This window comes from Cantharellus anzutake (assembly GCF_015039405.1).
Source record: "Cantharellus anzutake strain C23 chromosome Unknown EI90scaffold_93, whole genome shotgun sequence".
NCBI classification, from domain to species: Eukaryota; Fungi; Basidiomycota; class Agaricomycetes; order Cantharellales; family Hydnaceae; genus Cantharellus; species Cantharellus anzutake.
Window position 1 is genome coordinate 233,579 of NW_024067043.1, and position 23,284 is coordinate 256,862.

General features: G+C 48.2%; 4 protein-coding genes across 4 annotated transcripts; 1 reads left to right on the plus strand and 3 right to left on the minus strand.

Moving 5' to 3' along the window:
- Nucleotides 1-586: 586 nt before the first annotated feature.
- EI90DRAFT_3132846 (uncharacterized protein) lies at nt 587-828 on the minus strand (the record flags this gene model as incomplete). Its single annotated transcript, XM_039064508.1, has 2 exons — nt 587-609; nt 657-828. 2 exons carry the CDS (start codon nt 826-828, stop codon nt 587-589), a joined length of 195 nt encoding a protein of 64 aa, XP_038909950.1.
- A 656-nt stretch (nt 829-1,484) lies between these two features.
- Nucleotides 1,485-1,874, minus strand: EI90DRAFT_3132847 (uncharacterized protein; the record flags this gene model as incomplete). Its single annotated transcript, XM_039064509.1, has 1 exon — nt 1,485-1,874. The coding sequence occupies one exon, from the start codon at nt 1,872-1,874 to the stop codon at nt 1,485-1,487; it is 390 nt and encodes a 129-aa protein (XP_038909951.1).
- A 14,889-nt stretch (nt 1,875-16,763) lies between these two features.
- On the minus strand, nt 16,764-17,954 carry EI90DRAFT_3020860 (uncharacterized protein; the record flags this gene model as incomplete). The annotated part of the gene is made up of 3 exons (XM_039057561.1): nt 16,764-16,910; nt 17,297-17,441; nt 17,656-17,954. The coding sequence occupies 3 exons, from the start codon at nt 17,952-17,954 to the stop codon at nt 16,764-16,766; spliced, it is 591 nt and encodes a 196-aa protein (XP_038909952.1).
- Nucleotides 17,955-20,031: 2,077 nt separating this feature from the next.
- EI90DRAFT_3020861 (uncharacterized protein) lies at nt 20,032-20,358 on the plus strand (the record flags this gene model as incomplete). Its single annotated transcript, XM_039057562.1, has 1 exon — nt 20,032-20,358. One exon carries the CDS (start codon nt 20,032-20,034, stop codon nt 20,356-20,358), a length of 327 nt encoding a protein of 108 aa, XP_038909953.1.
- Between the last annotated feature and the right edge of the window lie 2,926 nt (nt 20,359-23,284).

Genomic DNA, 23,284 nt, shown 5'->3' on the forward strand with positions numbered 1-23,284 from the left:
CATCAAAATCTGGATTGGTGCAGAGTAAATCATGATTGGTGTACCAGTGAACTTGTGACTCAATATGTGACCTCAAGCAAGCAGTACTCGGTGATCTATGTGAGTGGATCAGTATGAGGCCATTGAAAAGGCTGGATCCTACATTCTCAGTTTTAGAAAGTATGGTTGCCAGCCCATAAATTGTTCTGAGGAAATTGGGTGTTTTCTGCTGGAAATTCTTCAAAATGGAATGTTGGGTCATGGTTTGTTCATGCTCAACCATGCTGAGAGTGAGGCCATATGGATGCCTGTGTGGGCTGTGTAATTTGATCATCCTGTTGTGTTGGAATGTGTGAGTCTTCACTGGGCTCCCTGGACATTATCTGCTGAGCATTATACTGGCCAACAGGGAATTCAGCTAGTGCCATGTCATGAGTGTTGAGGAACCTGTAACATGTAAGCTACATATGGGACATAATAAAGAGACTCACCACTCTACAGCTTGATACATCCCAGCAGTTGCTGGGACATGCTCCATGATCAATGGCCTGGATGTGGACCAATGACACATTTCATGAGCAGCATCACCTGCTGGCATCTCCAGGATCTAGTCCTCATCCCCATTGGAGTCTGAGAACCATGTCAGTGAGCCCAATGGAAGGAGGACATGGACTTACCTATACACTGTGAGACACCCTGAAAGTCCATCAGACCAAAAAGTGTCGAAATGTCAAATTCAAGTGCCTCTGGTGGGCTGACCAAGATGAGAGGGCCAACAGTGTCCAGCATTTCCTGGAATACATGTGGTTCCATTTGTAGCACATGGCCAAGTGGTAGTGTGGTGGGCATCCAGTTTTTGTCATGCTGCAGTGATTCCACATAGCTAATGAAGCTACAGTATGAGGCCTGCAGAGCTACATTGAAGTCGTCAATGTGGGAAGGGAATGAGGAAAGGCTCACAGAGTCACAGTGCAGAAATTCAAATGTTAGTTTCTCAGCAACTCCTTCAAGTTTGTCTCCTACAGGAGCAGGTCTTGGAACAAGTGAGATGGTGTGCAACTGGACACTGTGGAGGAGCTACTGGCCCTGTCAGTTTCAATCACTCAACACATGGGAAACTTGCCTTGGCATTTGCCTCTGGATCTGGAGAGACCCTCGCTGGAGCTCTGGATGTGTATATGGTGTTGATGCCGAACCAAGAGGTGACAACTTCTTCCCAGAGGACACATGTCACTGTTTCTTCCCTGGTCACATGAATTTTGTTGATGCGAGGAGCTTCCAGTTTCTGGGTATGTTTCCTTTTCTTTGGTTGGACACCACTACCACCTCCCCCATTCCTGCATCTTTTTCTTTGGCCAACAGATGATGATTCGTTAGTTTGAGCAGATGTTGGTTCTCAAGCACCAAGTCTCTTGCACCCAGACCTCCTATTTGTTGAAGTGGAAGGCCCCTCAGGTGTTTGAGTGGAAGTGGAGGGCTCAGCATTAGTCTGAGTGGAAGGTTCATCAGTGTGAGTAGAAGTGGAAGCTTGGCATAGTTTGAGTGGAAGGCCCTTTGTCAGTGTGAGTGGAAGTGGAAGGCTCAGCATTAGTTTGAGTGGAAGGCCTTTCATCAGTGTGAGTGGAAGTGGAAGGTCCCTCATTGGTTTGAGTGGGAGGTCCCTCTTTGTCAGTGTTGTCAAGGGGAGGACTGGGTGTCTGATCAACAGACTCAGGTATGTGAGGCAATACCACTCTCCATGCCACATGGAATGCATCCAGGTCTCCTTGAGATATTTGGATAAATCCCCTGCAGAGGGTGGCATGCAATAGTAATGTGTTCATTGTAGGGAGCGTCATTGGGTTTGTGAGGGTAGTGTTGAGAAGTAGGACAAGAGGAGAAATCAAAATCGCCATAATGAGAGGGCTGACATGAGAGTAACTGTAAAATTGTCAGTAACATCTATAATGGATAAGAAAGGGTCTTGCCATTGAGTGGTTGGGCAACAATGTAAATCCTGGTTAATCATTAGCATACAAAATGCCTCATTGCACTCACAAGAAACTTCAGGGCTCCCTCATCCCCATCTCCTTCAGAGTGGCAATGCACAAGTAAATGTTGCTTAGCAGATGATATTGCTCCAAAGTGGTGTCCAGATGCAATGCAAACTTGATGAGCCACTGCAAGGTGAGAGCTGGCTCACCATTGATAGCGAAAGGGTCACATAGCTGGAGGAACTCAGGAAACCATGAACATAGCTCAATCACCTGATCTGGAATGTATCCCAACCACCACTGGACACTCCACTTTGTTCTACTGATGGGGACATGATTGATCCATCCTGAAAAATCATCTGACTGGTGGCCCATTGTCAGGGTCAGGGCACACCCACCTGACCCTGCCACCCGCCTGACACCATGCTGCGCCCCACCCCGTACTGCACTACCCTGCTACCACTCCCCATCTCTCCTTCTCTATTGTCCCCCTTTTCTCTCTATTTCTATTCTATGGTCGATTTCCCCTTCTCCATGTACCACTACATACCTAACCCCCCCCCCCCCTGGTCGCCGCACATGCCACGCACACTCCTGCCTACTGAGTGGCCACCTCCAGGATCTCCTGCAGAGACACCCAGGGAGGTGCAGCTGTGTGTGGAGATGACGTGGCTCAGATGGGAGAAGCGTAGGAGGATGACAGAAGGGTGGAGGTGTTGTGAGGAAGGAGCGGAGGAGTAGGAGGAGGAGTAGTAGGAGGGTGGTGAGAGGGGTGGTGTTCAGTCCGAGGTTAGTATCGGAGTGGACGGAGATAGGGGAGGAGAGGGACGGAGGAGTGGAGGTAGCATGGGAGGTGGGAGGAGGTGTGGTGCCAGGACCAAAGGTGAATGTTGGAACGGACAGCGGTAGGGTAGGACTCCAGAGGTGGTGAAGAAGGAGGTCTGGGAGTCGGGTCGGGATCAGGTATGCACGGATATGACACTGGGCAACTCAGTTTCCCAAAATGGATGGTCCCAGAAGTATTCCCCACCATTACTTCCTCCCTGTTTATGGTTTGTGTTCATTGGATGATGGGTGTCAGGGACAGCTCCGAAAGTGGCGAGGTCCCTGCATGCAGGACTCAGTGGGACGAATAGCAGCTGTGCATAGCAGTGATCCCGTTGCGGGGTGAGCATCCCTGACCACTTAGTCTGAAGTGGGAAGTTGAGAAGAAGGCTGCTTCTTCTGTTCCCACCCCAGGCACTATTATATACATGCAGCTAGGGTCACGTGGAGGCATGAATATCTCAAGAACCAGAGTTTATCTAGCTGCAATGTTCCAACATGTGGCAATACTGTTTCTTAGGGTTCTTTATGTTTTGATTTCACTTTAAAAGCTTCAAAACTCATATGACTGAATCTTTAAATTGAAATTGAATTATATCATGGACACTCATAATTAATTAGAAAAAATGAGGGAAATATATTATAGGGTAAAAACACCAATTAGTTCGGGTTGGGGGGGACCCTTGGGCCCCTGTCAAAATGCCCTCTATCATAAACAACTTTGAAAATACTGAATAACACAGGCTAAACCATACAACATTATCATTGGATTTCACCATTCTTGTCAGAACACAGCAAAAGGGGAATGAGCATGTCTGGACCTTTCCCTGGAAGGGAGGCCAGAGGTAGAGGACAAGTGGAGGGACTGTGACCTCAGCGACTCAGAGGGGAGCGCTGTGCCAACATTCAATTACGCTATTGTTGGGTCCTTAACTTTAGAACGGTGTCAGGGCACACACCCTGACTAGCCTGGACCCGGACCCGCGTCCGGACCTGCTACATTTCCCGTGCGCATTCCCGCACCGCATGCTCTGTGCGCCACATGATCCGGCCCTGGATCCTGCCTTCATGTGACTGGATATTCCCAGAAGTTTTCCTGATATGGTGGCCACTGTGGGAAGATGAGAAGTTAGCTTCCTTCTCATCTTCTTACCCACAGTAGGTTGTGCCCTGGATAGGGCTGGTTACACCAGTAGGCTGTGGACCATAGGGGAGGGTGCAAACTCTGGGGGGATCTAGTCATCAATTTTGCACTGAAGTGCCATCAACTACAGTACATGACCTATATACATAATACAGGACAAATATGAGAAGAAAGGGAAAACCCAAGATGGACTTACCCACTTTCCAGGTTGGCGAGCTTGTCATATCCATCCCCGGCCATCGACTTCCGGTCCCTCCGATCCCTCCGATCCAACTCCACTCCTCCCTCACTAACCTCGGAGCCCCCGTATTCTGCAATCCTCTCGGCGCCCCTCGATGGTCACCACCCCCTCATTTCAATTTATTACCTACGCCTCCCTAAGTACGGAGCCCCGAAGACTTCCGGACAGCTCCGACGTCCGCTAGCGCACCCCCGCCTCCACTGGGCAATACACACTCGCCTGCCCTGCAGAGCCCACCTTCGGGCCTATCCCTCCTTTCCGTTTCTGGGTTATCGCCTGCCTTTCCGCTAACCCTGCGAACCGACTCATCGGTAATATTCAGTCGGCTAATGATTAAACCCCATTAGCTCCGCTCCGTTCGGTTCCGCCAATTGCGGACCCGTCCCCGCTGTAACCATATATATATCCCACTTGTACATAGGTTACGCCTCAGTAGAAAAATCAACTAGAGTTACCCCCCCTAGGTTCTAATTGCCAGTCAGTAAGTTAGGGCACGGACGTGTCACTAGGCACAGCGCTCTTGGCAGAAGTCGCTGAGGCCGAAGCCCTCCGTTACGGAGACATCCCTTCGTCTCAACCCTGGTCTCTGACAGAGCTCATGAGAGACTCACCTTATCAAGCACTGTGGAGTGGGTAAATGAAGGGTGGGATTAGCAACAGCTATTGGGTAATGGGAAAATTTTTGCAGGGTTGGCAGAGGTCCTAGGAGGTCCGTAGTAATGTTGGGTAGATAGAAATATTAATAATCTTCTATGATGAGGATATGGGGTACCAGAGAAGGTACCAGAGATCGGAGGTGGAGGTGGACTGGAAGTATAATGGAGGATATGGTGGAGGTGAGGGAGAGTAGGTTGGAGGTTGGGCAGAGTTGGTACAGTCCTCCAAAAAACCGTTTCAATGTTTGGCACTTTTCACTTGATGGGCTTATAGCATTATGGAAACACAATATAAAATTCCCATAGAATCATGGAATATTACTTACTATCTCATCTACAGATATGAAAATTATCTAAGCAATATATCCATTTTTGGTAAAGTTATTCAATTTACAAGGCACCCATGTCATTGAAATGGTTTTTTGGAGTTGATTTTTGGGAGAAGAAAATAGCATTTATTAATATTTGGTATAGCCACCCTTTGCCTTAATCACTGCCTCAATTCTCCTAGGCATACTTTCAATCAAATTCTGACAAATCTTTGGTTCTATCTTGTCCCATTCCTCCTGAAACCAATCCCACAGCTCATGAACACTATTTGGAGGTTCTTCATACTCCCCAAGCTTCCTTTTCACATGATTCCATAAGTGTTTGATTGGATTGAGGTCTGGGGACTGACTGGGAGGGCCACTCCATGACCCTAATACCATGATTGTTAAACTGGTATGTTTGGGATCATTGTCCTGTTGGAAAAGGACATGGGGTTCTTGCCATAATATGATAGGGTTTGTTGGAGTTCATCATCCAGGATTTCACAGTAAAGCTCCCCATCCATCCTCCCATCAATCTTGCATGCCATCCCAACCCCATACCACATCATACATCCCCACACCATGACTGATCCACCACCAAACTTTTTGGTCCCTTGCACCAGCCTGTCACTGAGAGGCCCACCCACCCTCTTCCACACCCACTTCCTCCCATCTGAGCCCAGGCAATTAGCCTTGGTCTCATCTGACCACACCACTCTCTTCCAGTCCTCCAGAGTCCACTCCTTGTGGCTTATTGCAAAGTCCATTCTGTTTTTCCTATGCTTCCTGCTCAGCATAGGCCACTTCTTCTTCACCACTGCTTTCCAACCAGCTTCCTTCAAGTGCAGGTGGACAGTCTCAGGTGAGAGGCTCTTGTTGGTGATGTTTCGGAGCATTTGGGTGATTTGGGAAGAGTTGTCAGCCTTGCCAGAGTTAATGAGGCATTGGGTGTGGTGAATGTCAGTCCCTGACAGCTTGCGTGGATGCCCACCACTGGGCTTAGGGACATCAGGATGGTGTTGAGACCAGAGCCAAGTGATAGTGGAAGCTCCATGGCCAGTAGTAGATGCAATCTGGTGAGCACTGTGACCAGAATCAATGAGGGAAAGGACTTGTGCAGTTTGTGAAGCAGATAAGGGTTGCATTTTGGATTTGGGGGCATTATAATGACTTAACATGTGATATTTTGTTTTCTAGGTTGTGCCAGGGGCACTCCAAAAAGCCATTTCGATGACATAGGTGCCTTGTAAATTAAGTAACTTTACCAAAAATGGACATATTGCTTAGGTAATTTGCAGATCTGTAGATGAGATAGTAAGTAATATTTCATAATTCTATGAGAATTTTGGAATGTGTTTCCATAATGTTATAAGCCCATCAAGTGAAAAGTGCCAAACATCAAAACTGTCATATCCATCCCTGGCCATTGACTTCCACTCCCTCTGATCCCTCCAGTCTACCTCCGCTCCTTCTTCACTAACCTCGGAGCTCCCATATTCTGCAATCACCTTGGTACCCCTCGATGGTCACCACCCCCTCCTTTCAATTTATTACCTATGCCTCCCTAAGTACAGAGCCCCGAAAGCTTCCAGACAGCTCCGACGTCCGCTAGCGCACTCCCACCTCTGCTGGGCAATACACTTGCTTGCCCTGCAAGCCCACCTTCGGGCCTATCCCTCCTTTCAGTTTCTGGGTTATCACCTACCATTCCATTAACCCTGTAACCTGACTTGTCGGTAATATTCAATCAGCTAATGTCTAACCCCGTTAGCTCCACTCCGCTCGGCTCCGCCATTTGCCGTCCCACCCTCGTTGTAACTATATATATACTCAACTTGTACATAGGTTACACCTCAGTAATAAAATCAACTAGAGTTTACCCCCCTTCAGTTCTGGTTGCCAGTTTAGTAAGTTAGGGCACGGATGTGTTACTTGGCACAGCACTCCTGGCATAAGTCACTGAGGCCGAAGCCCTCTGCCATGGAGACATTCCTTCGTCTCGACCTGGTCTCTGGCAGAAACGGTTTTTTGGAAAACTGTGTGGATATGACAGTTGGAAGTACAATGTGATCTTTTCAAGCTCAGTGGGGACCTGGCTGTTATCCCAGATCAGTGATTCCATAGCAGTAGAAAATGTTGATAGTGATGGTTTGAAACAAGAATCAGCAGTGACAAGTGACGAAAAATAAGCAACCACATCATGTGATGCTTTCCCAATTTAGTTTATTCATCCATTGAGCTTGTTATGCTTATGGAATTGATTGGCTGCTAATTCATTTGTGTCAGGGGATGGACCCCGGGTCCCCATGACCCCTCTCTCTATAGCCCACAGCCTAATCTGTGAACAGCCCTGTCCAGGGCAATAACTACTGTGGGTAAGAAAGTGTATAGATAAATAGAAGTAGGCTACACTTGCCTACTGTGGGTAAGAAAGTGAGAAGAAGGTTAACTTCTCACTTTCCCACAGTGGCCCCAATATGGTGAAAACTTCCAGGGATACCCGGAAGTCACATGAGGTGGGATCCAGGGTCAGATCATGCGGTGCAGGAAGTGCGCGGGAAGTGGAGTTGGGTCCGGACGCGGGTCCGGGTCCGGGCTAAGTCAGGGTATGTGCCCTGACAATTTGCTTATTTCCACTGGTGTGTCTGTAGATAACAACAACCAAGTACCTCCTTTTCCTCCTCCCTCTGTCATATCCATACCAACTCCACCCAACCTCTGATCTATTCCACCACCATTCCGGTTCACCTCCAGTTCATCCTCTCCCTCACCAACCTCTGGTCCACCTCTGGTTTATCTCCACTTCCAATCTCTGGTACCTTCTCCAGTACCTCTTATCCTCATCTCAGATGTTTATTAATATTTCTACAATATTACTATGGACCTCCTAGGACCTCTGCCAACCCAGCAAAGGTTTCCCCACTATCCAATAGCTGTCGCTAATTTCACCCTTCATCTACCCACTCCACAGTGCTCAATAAGGCAATTCTCTCACAAGTTCACCAACCTGGCAAGTGGGTAAGTCCATCTTGGGTTTTCCCTTTGTCCCTATTTGTCTTGTATTATGTATATAAGTCATGTACTGTAGTTGATGGCACTTCAGTGCAAAATCGACAACAATGACTATTCCCCCAGAGTTTGTGCCCCCATGTTCTGAAGTTAAGGACCCAACACTAAGTGTTACCGAATGTAGGCACAGCACTCCCCTTTGAGTCGCTGAGGCCATGGTCCTCCTGCTTGTCCTCTACCTCCAGCCTCCCTTCCAGGGAAAGGTCCCTCCTGGCCGTGTTCTGACACCCTCCACTTATGTCAATACCCAAATTTATTCACTCACACTGGCAATCAGTTCTGCAAAATTGGGTGTCAATAAGTCTGCCATTCAATATTGGTGCAGCACAACTCACAGGACTTATTGCAGAGGGCCATCATGTTGGTAGTCCTTGGAATGCCCTCAATGGTATGATCCAAGCAATGTGAGCCCATACAATTGCCAGAGTCCTTGCCATTGTTAGAACGTGCGGATTCGGACAACTCCAGAATGGAATCGGAGACTTAGCATGGAAGGACCTCGGCCTCAGCGACTCAGGCGGAGTGCTGTGCCATTGCTGGTTGTCCTAGGGGTCCCTATCGGATCTAGCAGAGGGAAAGTGTCAGGGCATACACCCTGACCTAGCCCATACCCGCATCCACACCCGCACCCGCAACCGCACCCGGCTGTTGCACTCCCTGTGCGTGCCCTGTGCCGGACGCTCAGTGCGGCTGGATGGCCCGGACCTCGGGTCTCGGGTCTCATGTGACTTCCGGATATCTCCGGAAGTTTTCGATGTATTGTGGCCACTGTGGGAAGATGAGAAGTTAACTTCCTTCTCATCTCTGACCCACAGTAGGCAAGTTGTATATACTTGCCTCTCTTCTATATATCATCTCTGACCCACAGTAGGTTGTGCCCTGGACAGGGCTGGTTACACCTGGGACTGTGGACCATAGGGGAGGGTCATGGGGACCCGGGAGTCGTCCCCTGACAGAAAGTCTCTTGGGGGGAATCATGTCGATTTCGGACTGAGGTTACAAGTTACTAGGTACATTGTATATAAGGAGGGGTCCGGAATCAAAAGGAACAAGGGTAGGACAAAAGGAGACAAAGGGAGATGGAAAGAGGAACAACACCAAGGGCCAAGGGTTTGACTCAATGGTGTTTCCCAAAGGAGGAGTGAAGGGCCAAGGCCCAAGGAGGAAGGAAGGAGGTTGGGAGTGGGGAATGGCTAGCTGACTGAATAGAAAGGAAGCAGCAGCCCAAATAGGAATGAGGGAGAATAGCGGAATTGAATGGAGCAATGCAATAGTTGCAAGGTCCGACATAAGTCCGGAAAGTCCGAACTCGGAAGTTAAACTCCGGAATATTGGCAAACATAATTAAATGGAATGAGCTAACCAATACAATGGGTATAAGCAGAGGTGGGGTCAAAGTCCGAGGTCGGAGCTAAGACCGGAGGTTCCGGAGACAGAGATGCAAACGGGATTCCGGAGTGGAGGTCCGGAGTCGGGAGCATAGGTTTTGCGTACTCGTCTGGAAGGTGTCGAGGTTGGGGTCGGACCTGGAATGTTCCGGAGTCAGACCAAAGGTGGTGTCCGAGCCGGAGGTGGGATAACCTCTTGGGAGTCGGCAAGGAGAAGGTGACAGAAGGGAAGTAGGGCTCCGGAAGTCGGAGTTCGGAGTGCCGGGAGCCCAGAGCGGAGGTCAGAATTGTATGGATATGACAGCCATCTTCTGTATTGCTCAGTGTCATGACCATGCATCCTGACCTGGATGCTGGCCCTTGTTTTGTTCTCTTATCACCTGACCCATTCAGTTTCTCTTACTATATATACATGTATAATACATTATCATATCTGTAGTCTGAATATCAACATGGTTTTGTCCCCCTAACAAGGCAGCCCCAAGCCACTTCGAAATGTGGGCAAGACAGTAGGCACAGTGCTCTCTTGGAGTCGCTGAGGCCAAAGCCCCACCTGGAGCCTTGTCCCCACCAGTCACCCCCATTTGCCTGACCCATACCTAACACTCAGCCAATCTGACTACTTCCCTAACACAGCTATTTTCTCCATTTCATTTGTCAGATTGTATCAGCTATTCACCACTCCAGCCTCATCTGATATCCTCTTCCTGTGGCACCCAGGCCCACAGACCACTGACACAAATGGCCACTCTTATTCAAAGCCACTTGACATCTGCAGCAGTGCTGTGGGTACAGGCACTCCCAAAAAGGTCTTAGATCATGCTTGAATCCATTCTGGATGAATTTTGTCAGTGGTACTTCCATCTCCCACATGCCTCTGGACTCTATTATGTGTTTCCTCTTCTGCTCCATGCTCTAATTATGCACTGGACTGCCCTTCAGCTTGTTTTGAAGGTCGGCCTCCAGCTTTCTCTCACCATCTATTTCTTGTCCACATGACTCATTCAAGGCAGGCTCCAAAGTTTTGACTGGCATTCCCAAGTATTCCTGGGCTCAAACTTTAGGACCAGGTCATTAATTGCCAGCTGACATTCTGCCATATCCCCTGACTCCAAGGACTTGTCACCACAGCACTCCATCTGTCCAATCATCATCATACTGGTCTCTATTGGGCTTGCATGTACACAAGCAATTTTCCCCTCCACCCCCTTGTTCTTCTGCAATCTCCTTTGTTTCTGCCCCATGTCCACAATATTATATCTGCTCTGAACACATGAATTAGGGGCAGTGAAGCTCAAAAAGCATGTATAGTATGGCAGCATTGAAGCACCAGGAGTGCAGGAATCATGAGCACAGGGTTGAGGGGAAGCAGTATATGTAACCAGAAGAACTGCTCATGGCTCCTAAGTGATAAGGCCAACAGCATTATGGCCAAGTGGGCAAATTGAGAAACCATTTTACAATGGATCATTTGTCTTCCCACATAGGGTGGGCCAGGCCCACCAATTGAACTGCCTGATTTCCATCAATATAATTTTCAAAGAGGCTGACAGATGGGGAGAGATTGGAGTGAGCCTACCAAGAATGAAAAAGCACATCCAAGTTAAGGATCGGAGCAGATTCCCTAACCTAACAGGGCCAGACTACAGAGCTGAACGCAGGCAAATTCTCTTGAAGGCAGAAAGAGTTATTGTGTATTGGAGTCAAATGTGCAAGGGCCCCGAGCCATGATACTCAGCAACCGAGAGAGAAGCCTTAGCAGCTAAGGAATCATTAGTCAGGTTCACGCCGTCCATCGAAGGTGAGGACCTACTCCTAATCATGGACCATGCAGCACTACAATGGGTGAGGACCTTCGAAAACTACAATCATCACCTAGCAGCATGGGGGCTAGTCTTCACAGCATTCCCAAAGATGACTATAGTCCACCGTCCAGGCCTTGCACATTCTAATGTAGACCCCTTGTCATGCCTGGCCTGGACCCCAGAAACGATATCCCCAAATGTGGAAGAGTTACTCAGTCTGGAGACCAACCTGGCTCAGGAGGACCTTGTCCAAAGTTGGAGCATGTACCTGTGCAAGGACCCAGCAAAAGGAGCTTTTGTGGTTACCAGGGCATGGTCTAATGCCATGGACAAGTTAGACCTATCACATAACATGGATATCATTGATGAAGATCAAGAGGAAAGGAGCATGACAAGTCTATGGTTGGGTCTAGCCCCAAGGATAGCTGAGGAATCCGTCAGGCCTACTCCATGGACGAGGAATTCAGGGACATATACTGCGAAACCCTTAATGGTGGTGTAGCAGGGGGTGCCTACCAAGTGTCGGAGGAAGGGTTGCTACTTTGGGACGACCTGCAAACCAACCGACGCCTGTGTGTCCTGAGAAGTCTGAGGACCATGATCCTCAAGGAAATTCATGACACTCCTCATGAGGCTGCTCACATGGGCATAGAAAGGACGCTCAAGCACCTAAAATCTAAGTGCTATTGGAAGGACCTTGGAAAGGACACTCGACAGTATGTGGGAACTTGCAACATCTGCCAGAAGATCAAGCATGACAGAGGCAAAATGCCGGGTCTGCTGAAGCCCTTGCCTGTCCCAGACTTGCCATACCACACAATAACTTTGGATTTCGTGATGGGACTACCCCCCCCTAAAGGGACCATGCAGCCAGATGCCATCTTGGCAGTGGTAGACAAGTTCACGATATATGGGCATTTTATCCCATGCTCCTGTCAGAGACCAGATTCGAGACGAAGGAATGTCTCCGTAACGGAGGGCTTCGGCCTCAGCGACTTCTGCCAAGAGCACTGTGCCTAGTGACACGTCCGTGCCCTAACTTACTGACTGGCAATTAGAACCTAGGGGGGTAACTCTAGTTGATTTTACTACTGGGGCGTAACCTATGTACAAGTGGGATATATATATGGTTACAGCGGAGACGGTTCCGCAATTGGCGGAGCCGAACGGAGCGGAGCTAACGGGGTTTAACCATTAGCCGACTGAATATTACCGATGAGTCGGTTCGCGGGGTTAGCGGAAAGGCAGGCGATAACCCAGAAACGGAAAGGAGGGATAGGCCCAAAGGTGGGCTCTGCAGGGCAGGCGAGTGTATTGCCCAGCGGAGGCAGGGGTGCGCTAGCGGACGTCGGAGCTGTCCGGAAGTCTTCGGGGCTCCATACTTAGGGAGGCGTAGGTAATAAATTGAAATGAGGGGGTGGTGACCATCGAGGGGTACCGAGAGGTTTGCGGAATACGGGGCTCCGAGGTTGGTGAGGGAGGAGCGGAGTTAGAACGGAGGGATCAGAGGAACCGGAAGTCGATGGCCGGGGATGGATATGACAGCTCCTCTACAGTCATTTGCTTCTGAAATGCACACTTTCATGCTTAGTGCCTAGATGAGAGTTTCGTATATATAGAAAATTAATGAAAATTATTCAGGGAAAGACCATTATCTCATCTCCGTGCAGGCAAATTTTGGAAAGAAAATATGGAGTTTCCATGGCGTTATAATGAATCTTCCAAGGGAGATGATTTTGAGGCATGACCTCTGAAGTGCACAGGTGTGGAAAGGCCATTGCCCAAGTTGCTGATGCATGCTATCATAGCTAATTATTGATCAGGCATATGGAACCACTGTACACGCTGAATTGGGCCCCACATTCTTGTTATTGTGCTTCCATGACCCACTTTCTGTTTTTATATGCTGCATGACTTTATGCTGCATGTATGCCCATTTCAGATCAAATATGCTCAGAAAAGCATTTATCCACTCCCATTGGCATTTGTTCTCCTGTCCTTCTTCAACAATGCCACAAGTGGGGCTCAAGTACACTGTAGCACAGATCAGTTGAATTGCTAATTTGCTAAAAATCCATATTTCAGTGTTTCCTGAAATAACCATGAAGCCAATGTAGTTAATATTCAGCATCTGTGAAGGCATTATCTAGTGAAATGGCCCAGTTGTGGTTGAGAAATTGCCACTGTGTACATCAGAGGTGTGTGCATTTCGGAGGCAAATGACTGTACCACAGATGCGACGGGCACTGCAGATTTATTATGGCGCCATGTAATTAAACATGTGGGGTTGCCTGCGGTAATAGTCAGCTTATGGCACAACTCAGCCTTGCCTACCCTTGCCTTGTCTCCATCTGAACCACACCCATCACTCCACTATGTGGTCACAGCCATGCACTGCATCTGCACCTCCACCCACATCTGTACCTCTGCCTGCATCTGCACCTGTAAGGGGTTGGTGTAGGTTCCAACCCCAGTTCTCAATCCTCAGGTCGTCAATAAAGTTGAGCTGTATGGAGCTTTAATTATCAACAATGGGGAGGAAAAGGAGTTCTCTTCCTTTTCCCAAATTCCCATGTTATTGTATATACATTGTTTATACATGTTTAAATCAAGACAAATATACAATAAGATAATGAATAAAGGGTGGGGTTAGCACTCCTTACAGCACCTCTGCCTGCATCCACACCTCTGCCCACCTCCACATCCTCTTCACCTCTACCTGCTTCTGGTTGTCAGTGTTACGGATACGGAGTCTCCAACGACCATATCCGTCGCATGGTCAAAGACTTCCCCTCTCTATCGCTCCTCCCCTCTTTCTCCTTTCTGTCCTCTATCCCGCTACCCTATCCTCCTTACCCGTTCTACCCCTTTCCCCCCCTCGTGCAAAGCTTTCCCCATTGGGGTTTTGGTGCTGGCCGAGGTTGTTTGTGTTTCGCGGGATTTCCCGCGACCTTACCATTTGTAGATAGTCACGCGTCATGTACGGAAACCGCCGAAGGCAGTTCCTGCTAACTAACAACTGCTCTACAACTGTCTCGTGTACCGTCTTCTGTAACAACCCTCCCTGTGACTCAACTGAACCTGTGTGACTGTACAACTCTCAATATGTCTTATAAGTCTGGTTATATCGAGTCCTCTAACGGCCCTCACCGCGAGAACTCAAAGTCGAGAGTCGAAGACTCTCGATGTGTGTATCGTCCTATTGAACCTGTACCCTATGGGTCTTCATCACTCCGCTCTCCCCCCAGTACTCAACATACGACGTCCCATCACGATCATGGTGATCGTGAACACTATGAGGCCCACTTACCCTCGATGCCGGCACGTTCGCTACGCAAACGCCAAGTAGCCGCCCATCCACCATCTGTTTCTTCCTTTGCCAGTCATCATATGTCCCCGCCAACGGTACATTCCCTTTGGGAACGCCAAGTCACCGAAGGCCCTAATAATCAGCCCTCATTGCACGCCTACGATATCAACCCGCTACCGGTACGTTCGCACTGCGAACGCCAAGTACCCGATGGCAACTACGCGAAGCTCTCACCCATCTCACCAGTCGCGACCTCGCACACGGTACGCTCCATTGAGGAGCGCCAAGTATCCGTGGCTGACCCATCTGTCCTGATATCTCCGACTATCAATCATCAATCCCTTAATAGCTCACTACATCACCCATCGCGATCGATGGGAATTCGATCGCCCACTCCCAGGTCAGACTGGGATCACTCATCGATTACACTTCCAGTTATGGTACAAACTAGACATGACTCTCGCCTTCCCACTATAAGAACGGATCGAGGAATGGGGAATTTCCCCCATCCCCGTAACAGTCAGAGACCAGATCAAGAGGAAGGATTTGTCTCCATGGGGGAGGGCTTTGGCCTCAGTGACTCAGGCCAGCAGCGCTGTGCCAAGTTACATGTCCGTGCCCTAATTTACTTACTGGCAATGAGAACTAAAGGGGGATCAACTCTAGTCGATTGTATCACTGAGGTGTAACCTATGTACGAGTTAAGTATATATAGTTACAGCGAGGGTGGGCCCATGAATGATGGGACTGAGTGGAGCAGAGCTAATGGAGTTAAACATTAGCCAATTGAATATTACCAACAAGTTGGGTTATGGGGTTAGCAGAATGGCAGGCAATAACCCAGAAACAGAAAGGAGGAATAGGCCTGAAGGTGGACTTGCAGGGCAAGCAAGTGAATTGCCCAGCAGAGGCAGGAGTGCGCTAGCAGACGTTGGAGCTGTCCAGAAGCCTTCAGGGCTCCGTACTTAGGGAGGTGTAGGTAATATATTGAAAAGAGGGGGTGGTGACCATCGAGGGAGGCCAAGGTGATTGTGGAATATGGGAGCTCTGAGGTTAGTGAAGAAGGAGCAGAGGTAGTCTGGAGGGGCCAGAGGTAATGAAGGAGGATGGCTGTGGATGGATATGACACTGGTTGTCCTTGACACCCCTGTGGTCAGGTCAACACACCCCTCTGTACCTTTTCTGGCCATCATGCTGTCCTTGTTTGTGACAGTACTGATGGACCACCCTCTGTCTGTGGACATATTGGTGCCATGCTGATCTCTGCATCCCATTTGTGGACTTGTATTGGCACCGCACACTGACCTCTGCTTTTCCTCTCACCATTTTGTCACTCAGCAGCATACCATTCATTCCCAATGCTGAGGAAATTTCCTGAGTGCTCCAGGTGTCATTTGCCCTTTCTCTGCTTTGCAGGTGATTTCCATTTTTGGGCAGAAACTGGTTTTGCAATCTCCCAACCCATATTCTCAACACTGCCACTCTCACATGTTCTTCGACATAGTGTGGCCACAGTAGGTCAGAGAAACATGACTACCATTACTTCACCAGGCTGATTGGCCTGAAACTTTCAAATCACTAGATCCTTTTTATATATTTTATATGTCAAATTTGTTATGGGTTTTCAATCTGGATATTGCATGAATGTTGGTTTTCCCTGCACTTTGACCTTAAAGCCATTCAACTGTTTGATGAATAACTTGATAATGTGTGAATGTTTTTCTATGAATTTTTGCAAACCTCAAGAACTGATCTCCCTCCCTCCAATGAACTTTTAAATTTGTCTCAGCTGTCATTATTTCTCCTACAACACTACTCAATATTTCCATCATTTGATTTGGCTAGAGTTGGATACAAAAATTCCCATCACAAGGTGGCACAGCAGCCATTCTAGTTGCTTGCTAAATCCCCATTTTTGATCCACTATCATAACTTCCCCCATTCATTCATATTTACTGGAAGCAATTGTGACATTTTTGGAGAACCAACTCAGGGAGGATGCTTCAGTTTTACTCAAGGACCTTTCAACTGCACTCCATAGTGCTGTTTGTTAGTTGATATATCATGATGAGTGATCTGGATGTGAGAACTTGAAAACATCATCTCCATAAGTCTGCTGTGTCTTCTTTGACCCTTTCTTGATAATTGTCACCACCCCAGCCACAACCTCAGCACCCTCCACACCTTTCCAGAATTCTACATTGAAGTACTGTATTCACACAACCAACTACCAGTCATGCATCACATGAGGGAAATGGTGAGTTGTCCATGTCACACAAAACCACTTGGTTGCTTGTGGCTATGCAACTGTATCCCTTTTTGGGTAATAAATACATTCAGAAATGAAAAATTTTTACTCATTGCTAAATGTGACCATTGTTTTGAAATTGGCACTGCTTTCCTTTTAGGGCTTGGCGTTTCTGGTTGGGTGTCACACATCAAACCAAGTTGCCAGTTAAAATTTTGTGTCATGCTCAGGACCCTGCCAGTAGTTGGTCATGTGAGTACAGTATGCATAAAGTGGGGGCATCCTCTCAACTTCATGAATGTCTTGACAAAGTGCAGTGCCAGTTCATCAAGCTCTTTGGTTCTCACCTTGCATGATTTGTGTGTCAACTTCCCACCCATTTCCTTCAGGAGTGCCTCAAATTGCTCATAATTGAAGTCATCATCTGCATCAGACTCTGTCACAAGAAGCCCCAGATGTTCATTTGTGCTTGGACATATATGGCCACAGATACTATTGATCAGTGATGTCATAAATAATTATTTCACATAGCAAGAAACATACTGCACATGTATGACCAAGAAGTTTTGTTGAGATATGGTTTATCATGAAGCCCTTCCAGTTGTGGTAGTACTTGCCAACATGAACAAGTTCCATCAGCCCCCAATTGGACCTTTTGTCAGCTGCAATCCACTGGAGCTTCCTTTGCATGCCAAGCTTTGGTCACATCACCTTGAAGATATCAAGGTCAATGCCCTCAGGCCCCTTCTTGGCCCCAGTGGCTGACCACCACAGAGTCAGCATCCACCCTGTCCTTACCTGGACATTGAGAAGGTACTGATATATGGGCACCAACTTTTCTTCCTCTGATGCCATGACTTCAATGACATCCTTGTTTCGCACAAGAAGCTTGATGACAAAGCTCCCCATGCTTTCATCTGGCTCCAAAACATCTAAAAAGCTTTTTGTCAGTTTGCATATGAATTTCATCTTTTCCTCTAATCCTTCAGATATCTCTTCTGACATCACCATATCATTGACCACCTTGCCTTCCACTGCTTCCTTGTGCTTCTTTACCTCACCTGCTACAGGTGCATATGCAGCCTGTAATGCTGCAATTCTGTATGAATAATAATAATAATTGTCTAATTCTTTATAGAGAAAGAAAGTGTCATATCCTGGAATCCCAACCCTGCACTCTCCCACCCCACTACACTTTCCTACCAACCTCGTCATCCCCTACATGATTCCTCCCCACTTCCCAACGTCACCTTCTGTCCCAACTGTCTCAGCCCTGGCCTGGACTTCGGCACATTCGCCCTTAGCCACCTCCATCCTGGAAGCTTGGTCCTCTGGATCACTCCGACCCCCCATTGGACCTCCGACATCTTGTTACATACTTCTAAAACCTTCCATTCTCTATTTCATTTAGTGGAGTCACCCAACATTCCTTGGATATGTAACTCTGGCTTTGGAGCTACCTGTATCCCCCAGTGACCCTGCTCTCATCATCTTAATTAGTCATCTTCCACTTATAGTACAACTGATGTCTTCTTTCCATTCAGTCAGCTGACTTCCCCTTACCCATTTCTCATTCCCATTTATCCTCCAGCCTTTTACTCCACCCTCCTCAACCCAACACCTCGGTTCCCTGTTAAAGATATCATTCAGAACCTTTTGGTACTTGACCTTGACTAAAGTCCTTCTCCTCCACCTTGTATATATACCTGTAGATTAGGACTTGTTGTACCTCAGTTCTGAAACTAGTTCCCCTATGAGTGATTCATGTCCCCCTCTTACAAGATACCTCAGACATCTGAAATTAAGGACTAACTGAGCCATAACAGAGACCTCTGAGTCACTGAGGCTGTGTCCTTCTTAGAGCCTCTTGTATCAGCCTGCAGACCTGGGCTTCCTGGAGAAGCTCCGGTTCACTACCAGAGCTCTCAGAACCCCTCTAGTTGAGCCCTGTCTGCACCAGGATTGTTGCAGTTTTGACAGAAAGGCTTTTGATAAATAATGCATCATACTGATGTTGCCCATTTCGAAGTTGCAATTGCCCAGCCCTTGCTGCTAGCCAACACTAAACCCTGGACTCTTGGTATGTGTTGTGGAGAGACTTCCACAAAAAGGTATGTTGTAGTACTGAGGTTAGGAATGAGATTCAATTTTGTGCAGTACCCTGACAGATCAGCAGCTGCTTACTCTCATTACCACCAAAATTCCACAACAAATTTTTCCAAGTGGTGAGCCAGTACCTCAGGGGATTGTCAGAGACCAGATCTGGGATGAGTGATGACATCCCTGTAATGGAGGGCTTCAGCCTCAGCGACTTATACCAGGAGCGCTGTGCCTAGTAACACATCTGTGCCCTAATTTACTGACTGAGAGGGAGCTCTAGAAGAGGGGGGAAACTATTGATTTTATCACTGAGGTGTAATGTATCTACAAGTTATGTATATATATAGTTACGAGGAGAGTCTAGAAGGCAGGCCTGTAAATGGCAGGGGCTGGCGGAGTGGAGCTAATGGAGTTACAGGTTAGCTGACTGAATATTACTGACAAGTCAAGCTATGGGGTTTAGCGGGGTGATGGGCCATAACCCATAAGTGGCCAGGAGGGATTGACCCGAAGGTAGACTTGCAGGGAAGGCAACTAAGTTGCCTAATGGAAGTGGGGGTACACAGAGCTGTCCAGCGACCTTTGGAGTTCCATACTTGGGGAGGCATAGGTAATATATTGAAATGAGGGGGTGGTGACCATCAGGGTAGCCAGAGGGGATTGTGGAAACCAGAGGCTCCAAGGTTGGTGGTGAAGGAGTGGAGGCAATGTGGGAGGACCAGAGGTGGTGGAAGGTGATGGCTGTGGATGGATATGACAGTTTCAAGGATGCTGGAGCTTGGACCAGTGGTGTAGACTGGGATTTTGATTTCTGGGCACTCACAATCCACCAATTAGGTTCTCTGAGGATCCAGAAAAGAATGCAAGAGACTGGGACAATATAAGGGCATTTGTAGTTGCCCTTTCCCAGGCTACTGGCAAGGTGAAGGGGAAGTAGTGCAAGGGGCTTCAGGGGGTGGAAGAACCTCAAACACTGATAGCCATGAACGCATTTGTTAAACAGTGGGAAAATGGTGGGTACTCCCAAGGCTGCAATGCCTTTTTTAATCTCATTGCTGTCAAATGGTTTAAAGAGAATGGCATCATGGATCTGTTGGTAGAGGAAACCAAAAATGCTGAATGCTATCCTTTCTCTGTGTTGATGGAAGAGCCAGATCTTCTGACCTGTGACTCCATTCAGCTACTGCCAACCTTGGAGCTGGAGGTCAGCCAGATTGGAGCTTGGGGAAGGCAGTGTTTAGACAAGGCCCTTGACAGGATATTTCCAGGTGGGAATCTGGTTGCTGGTTGTCAGGGTACAGTACCCTGACCTGGCATCCCCAACACAATCCCCTGATCCCCTTGCCCCATTCATCTATTTCAGTGTCAGCACTTTCTCTGACTGCATCACCACACACTATGAGGTCCACTTGGACAAGTGCTGACACTGTTGGCACTTTCTGGACTGGTCTGACTGCACTGGGAATATGTTTTCTAGTAGTCTACTAAGTTTCTATAAAAGGAAATTTCCCTTTATGGAAGTTGATTGGGATTGTAGTGTGAAGTCTCTGGGGTAATGTGTCTCTACTCCAAAACTTTGCCTTGCACTCAACTGGCCAAGTTATACTCACCTTCGGACCTGACAACTCTCCCTTCTGCCACTCCTTCCCTCTTCCCTCTCTCCTCTCTCTTCCCTCTCGTCCTCTCCCGCCAACCCCCTGCCAAGTTACGACCTTCTGCCGTTGTCCCGTACTTCATACTCGGACACCACTTGTAACTTTGCTCCGAGCCTCCGTCATAGTCCCTACCTCAGACTTTGACTCCACCTCGGTTGTTATGGATACGGAGTCTCCAACGACCATATCTGTCGCATGGTCAAAGACTTCTCCTCTCTATCGTTCCTCCCCTCTTTCTCCCTTCCGTCCTCTATCCCGATACCCTATCCTCCTTACCCATTCTACCCCTTTCCCCCCCCCCTCGTGCAAAGCTTTCCCCAATTGGGGTTTTGGTGTGTCAGGGCCCGGCCTCGGACTCGGAGGCTCCCTGACCTCAACCCCCATCTGGCCTGTCCTCACACTATGTGGGGCATGAGATGAGAAGAAGGGTAAAGGTCTCATCTCCCCACATGGTTGCTATATAAAGGAATGGGTCACATGCCCACAACTATACAGCTCCTAGAGTTGTGTAGTGTGACCTGGAGGGAACATCCAGGTGGCAGTGCCCAGTAAGCGTGGGAACGTTCTGGGCGAGTTGCTCGCCCAGAACTGTGGCTGTGACCTGTGGGAACATTCTGGGTGAGCTGCTCGCTCAGAAAGTTCCCATGCTATCCCGTGCGTGCATGTGTACACAACACACAAAGGTAACAACAAGGCAACAGTCAAAGAATAAAAGGGGGTAAAGTAGGTGGGGAGTCCGGGGCACCCTAAGGCAGGGTGCTGAACCCTGACATGGTGCTGGCCGAGGTTATTTGTGTTTTGTGGGATTTCCTGCGACCTTACCATTTGTAGATAGTCACGCGTCTTGTATGGAAACCGCCGAAGGCGGTTCCCGCTAACTAACAACTGCTCTACAACTGTCTCATGTACCGTCTTCTGTAACAACTCTCCCTGTGACTCAACTGAACCTGTGTGATTGTACAACTCTCAATATGTCTTATATGTCTGGTTATATCGAGTCCTCTAACGGCCCTTGCCGTGAGAACTCGAGGTCGCGAGTCGAAGACTCTCGACATGAATTTCGTCCTTTGGAATCTGTACCCTATGGGTCCTCTTCACTACGCTCTCCCCCAAGTACTCGACACACGACATCCCGTCACGATCATGGAGATCGTGAACACTCTGAGGCCCACTTACCCATGATGCTGGCACGTTCGCTACGCGAACGCCAAGTAGCCGCCCATCCACCGTATGTTTCTTCCTTCAGCAGTCATCATGTTTCCCCGCCAATGGTACGTTCCCTTTGGGAACGCTGTAGGCGGGCACAGCCGGTACTGCACAAACAAACTGAATATCGCGATTTCCCCATCCCTGCACATCCCCACTTCACGAAACACATCACACACGTCCCCATATACCATTTCTACCCTTCCATGATTTTCCCTATTTTTTCAGACACATTTCCAGTCCCCACAGACCAAATTCCCACGCCTACCCAGCAGTGCGGCCACACTCACACTGGATTTCACTTATCTCAGCAACCACTGCACTGATTTGGATGATATTGGTACCGTTGGAAACGCGTCATTTAGGAGTATTAGGATCCGTGATTAGCGGGAGTTCATTGGTGATGGATAGAGTTGGATATTTTTTGGCTGGAAATCATTTATTGCTTTATTGTTTTCTTGATTATTGTTTTCCCTTCCTTATTGTTTGTTGCCCATATGATCCACCTAAGCACATGGGGCACATCGGATAGTTTTTATCATTTTTATTTGATCATTTCTCATATATACCTGTACATGAGGATGTATCTACTTTTCCCCTTGGATTAGAAACCACCGAGTTTGCCCCTCCCAAGCTAGTAGGGAGTATTACGACGAAGAACATCAGTAAGAAGACCTCTAGATCAGTCCTCGCTTTAGTGTCACCCAGAGAGGTGGGGTGAGAGATTGATTAGAGCCACCCATGCACCGCACCGGACCATTATCACCATTACCCCTTTTCCCTGACCTGTTGGATACCAATCTGGTCCCCGTCCTTTCCTGTTTTCCTAGTGGGTTAGATCCCTAGCCCGCTTACAACGCCAAGTCACCGAAGGCCCTAATAGTCAGTCCTCATTGCACGCCTATGATATCAACCCACTACCGGTACGTTTGCACTGCAAATGCCAAGTACCTGATGGCAACTATACGAAGTTCTCACCCATCTCACAAGTCGTGACCTTGCACACGGTACACTCCACTGAGGAGCGCCAAGTACCCATGGCTGACCCGTCTGTCCTGGTATCTCTGACTACCTATCATCAATCCCTTAATAGCTCACTACATCACCAATCGCGATCGATGGGAATTCGATCGTCCGCTCCCAGGCAAGACTGGGATCACTCATCGATTACATATCCCGTTATGGTACAGACTAGACATGACCCTCGTCATCCCACTATAAGAACGGATCGAGGAATGGGGAATTTCCCCCATCCCCGTAACATCGGTCTTAGTCCATTGCATTGGTGACCTCATACTACATAAACACCATTGCCAATATTCCTCGGACTTTCAACCCTACCTCCGTAACCTCCATAAGCTCCGAGCTCCACGG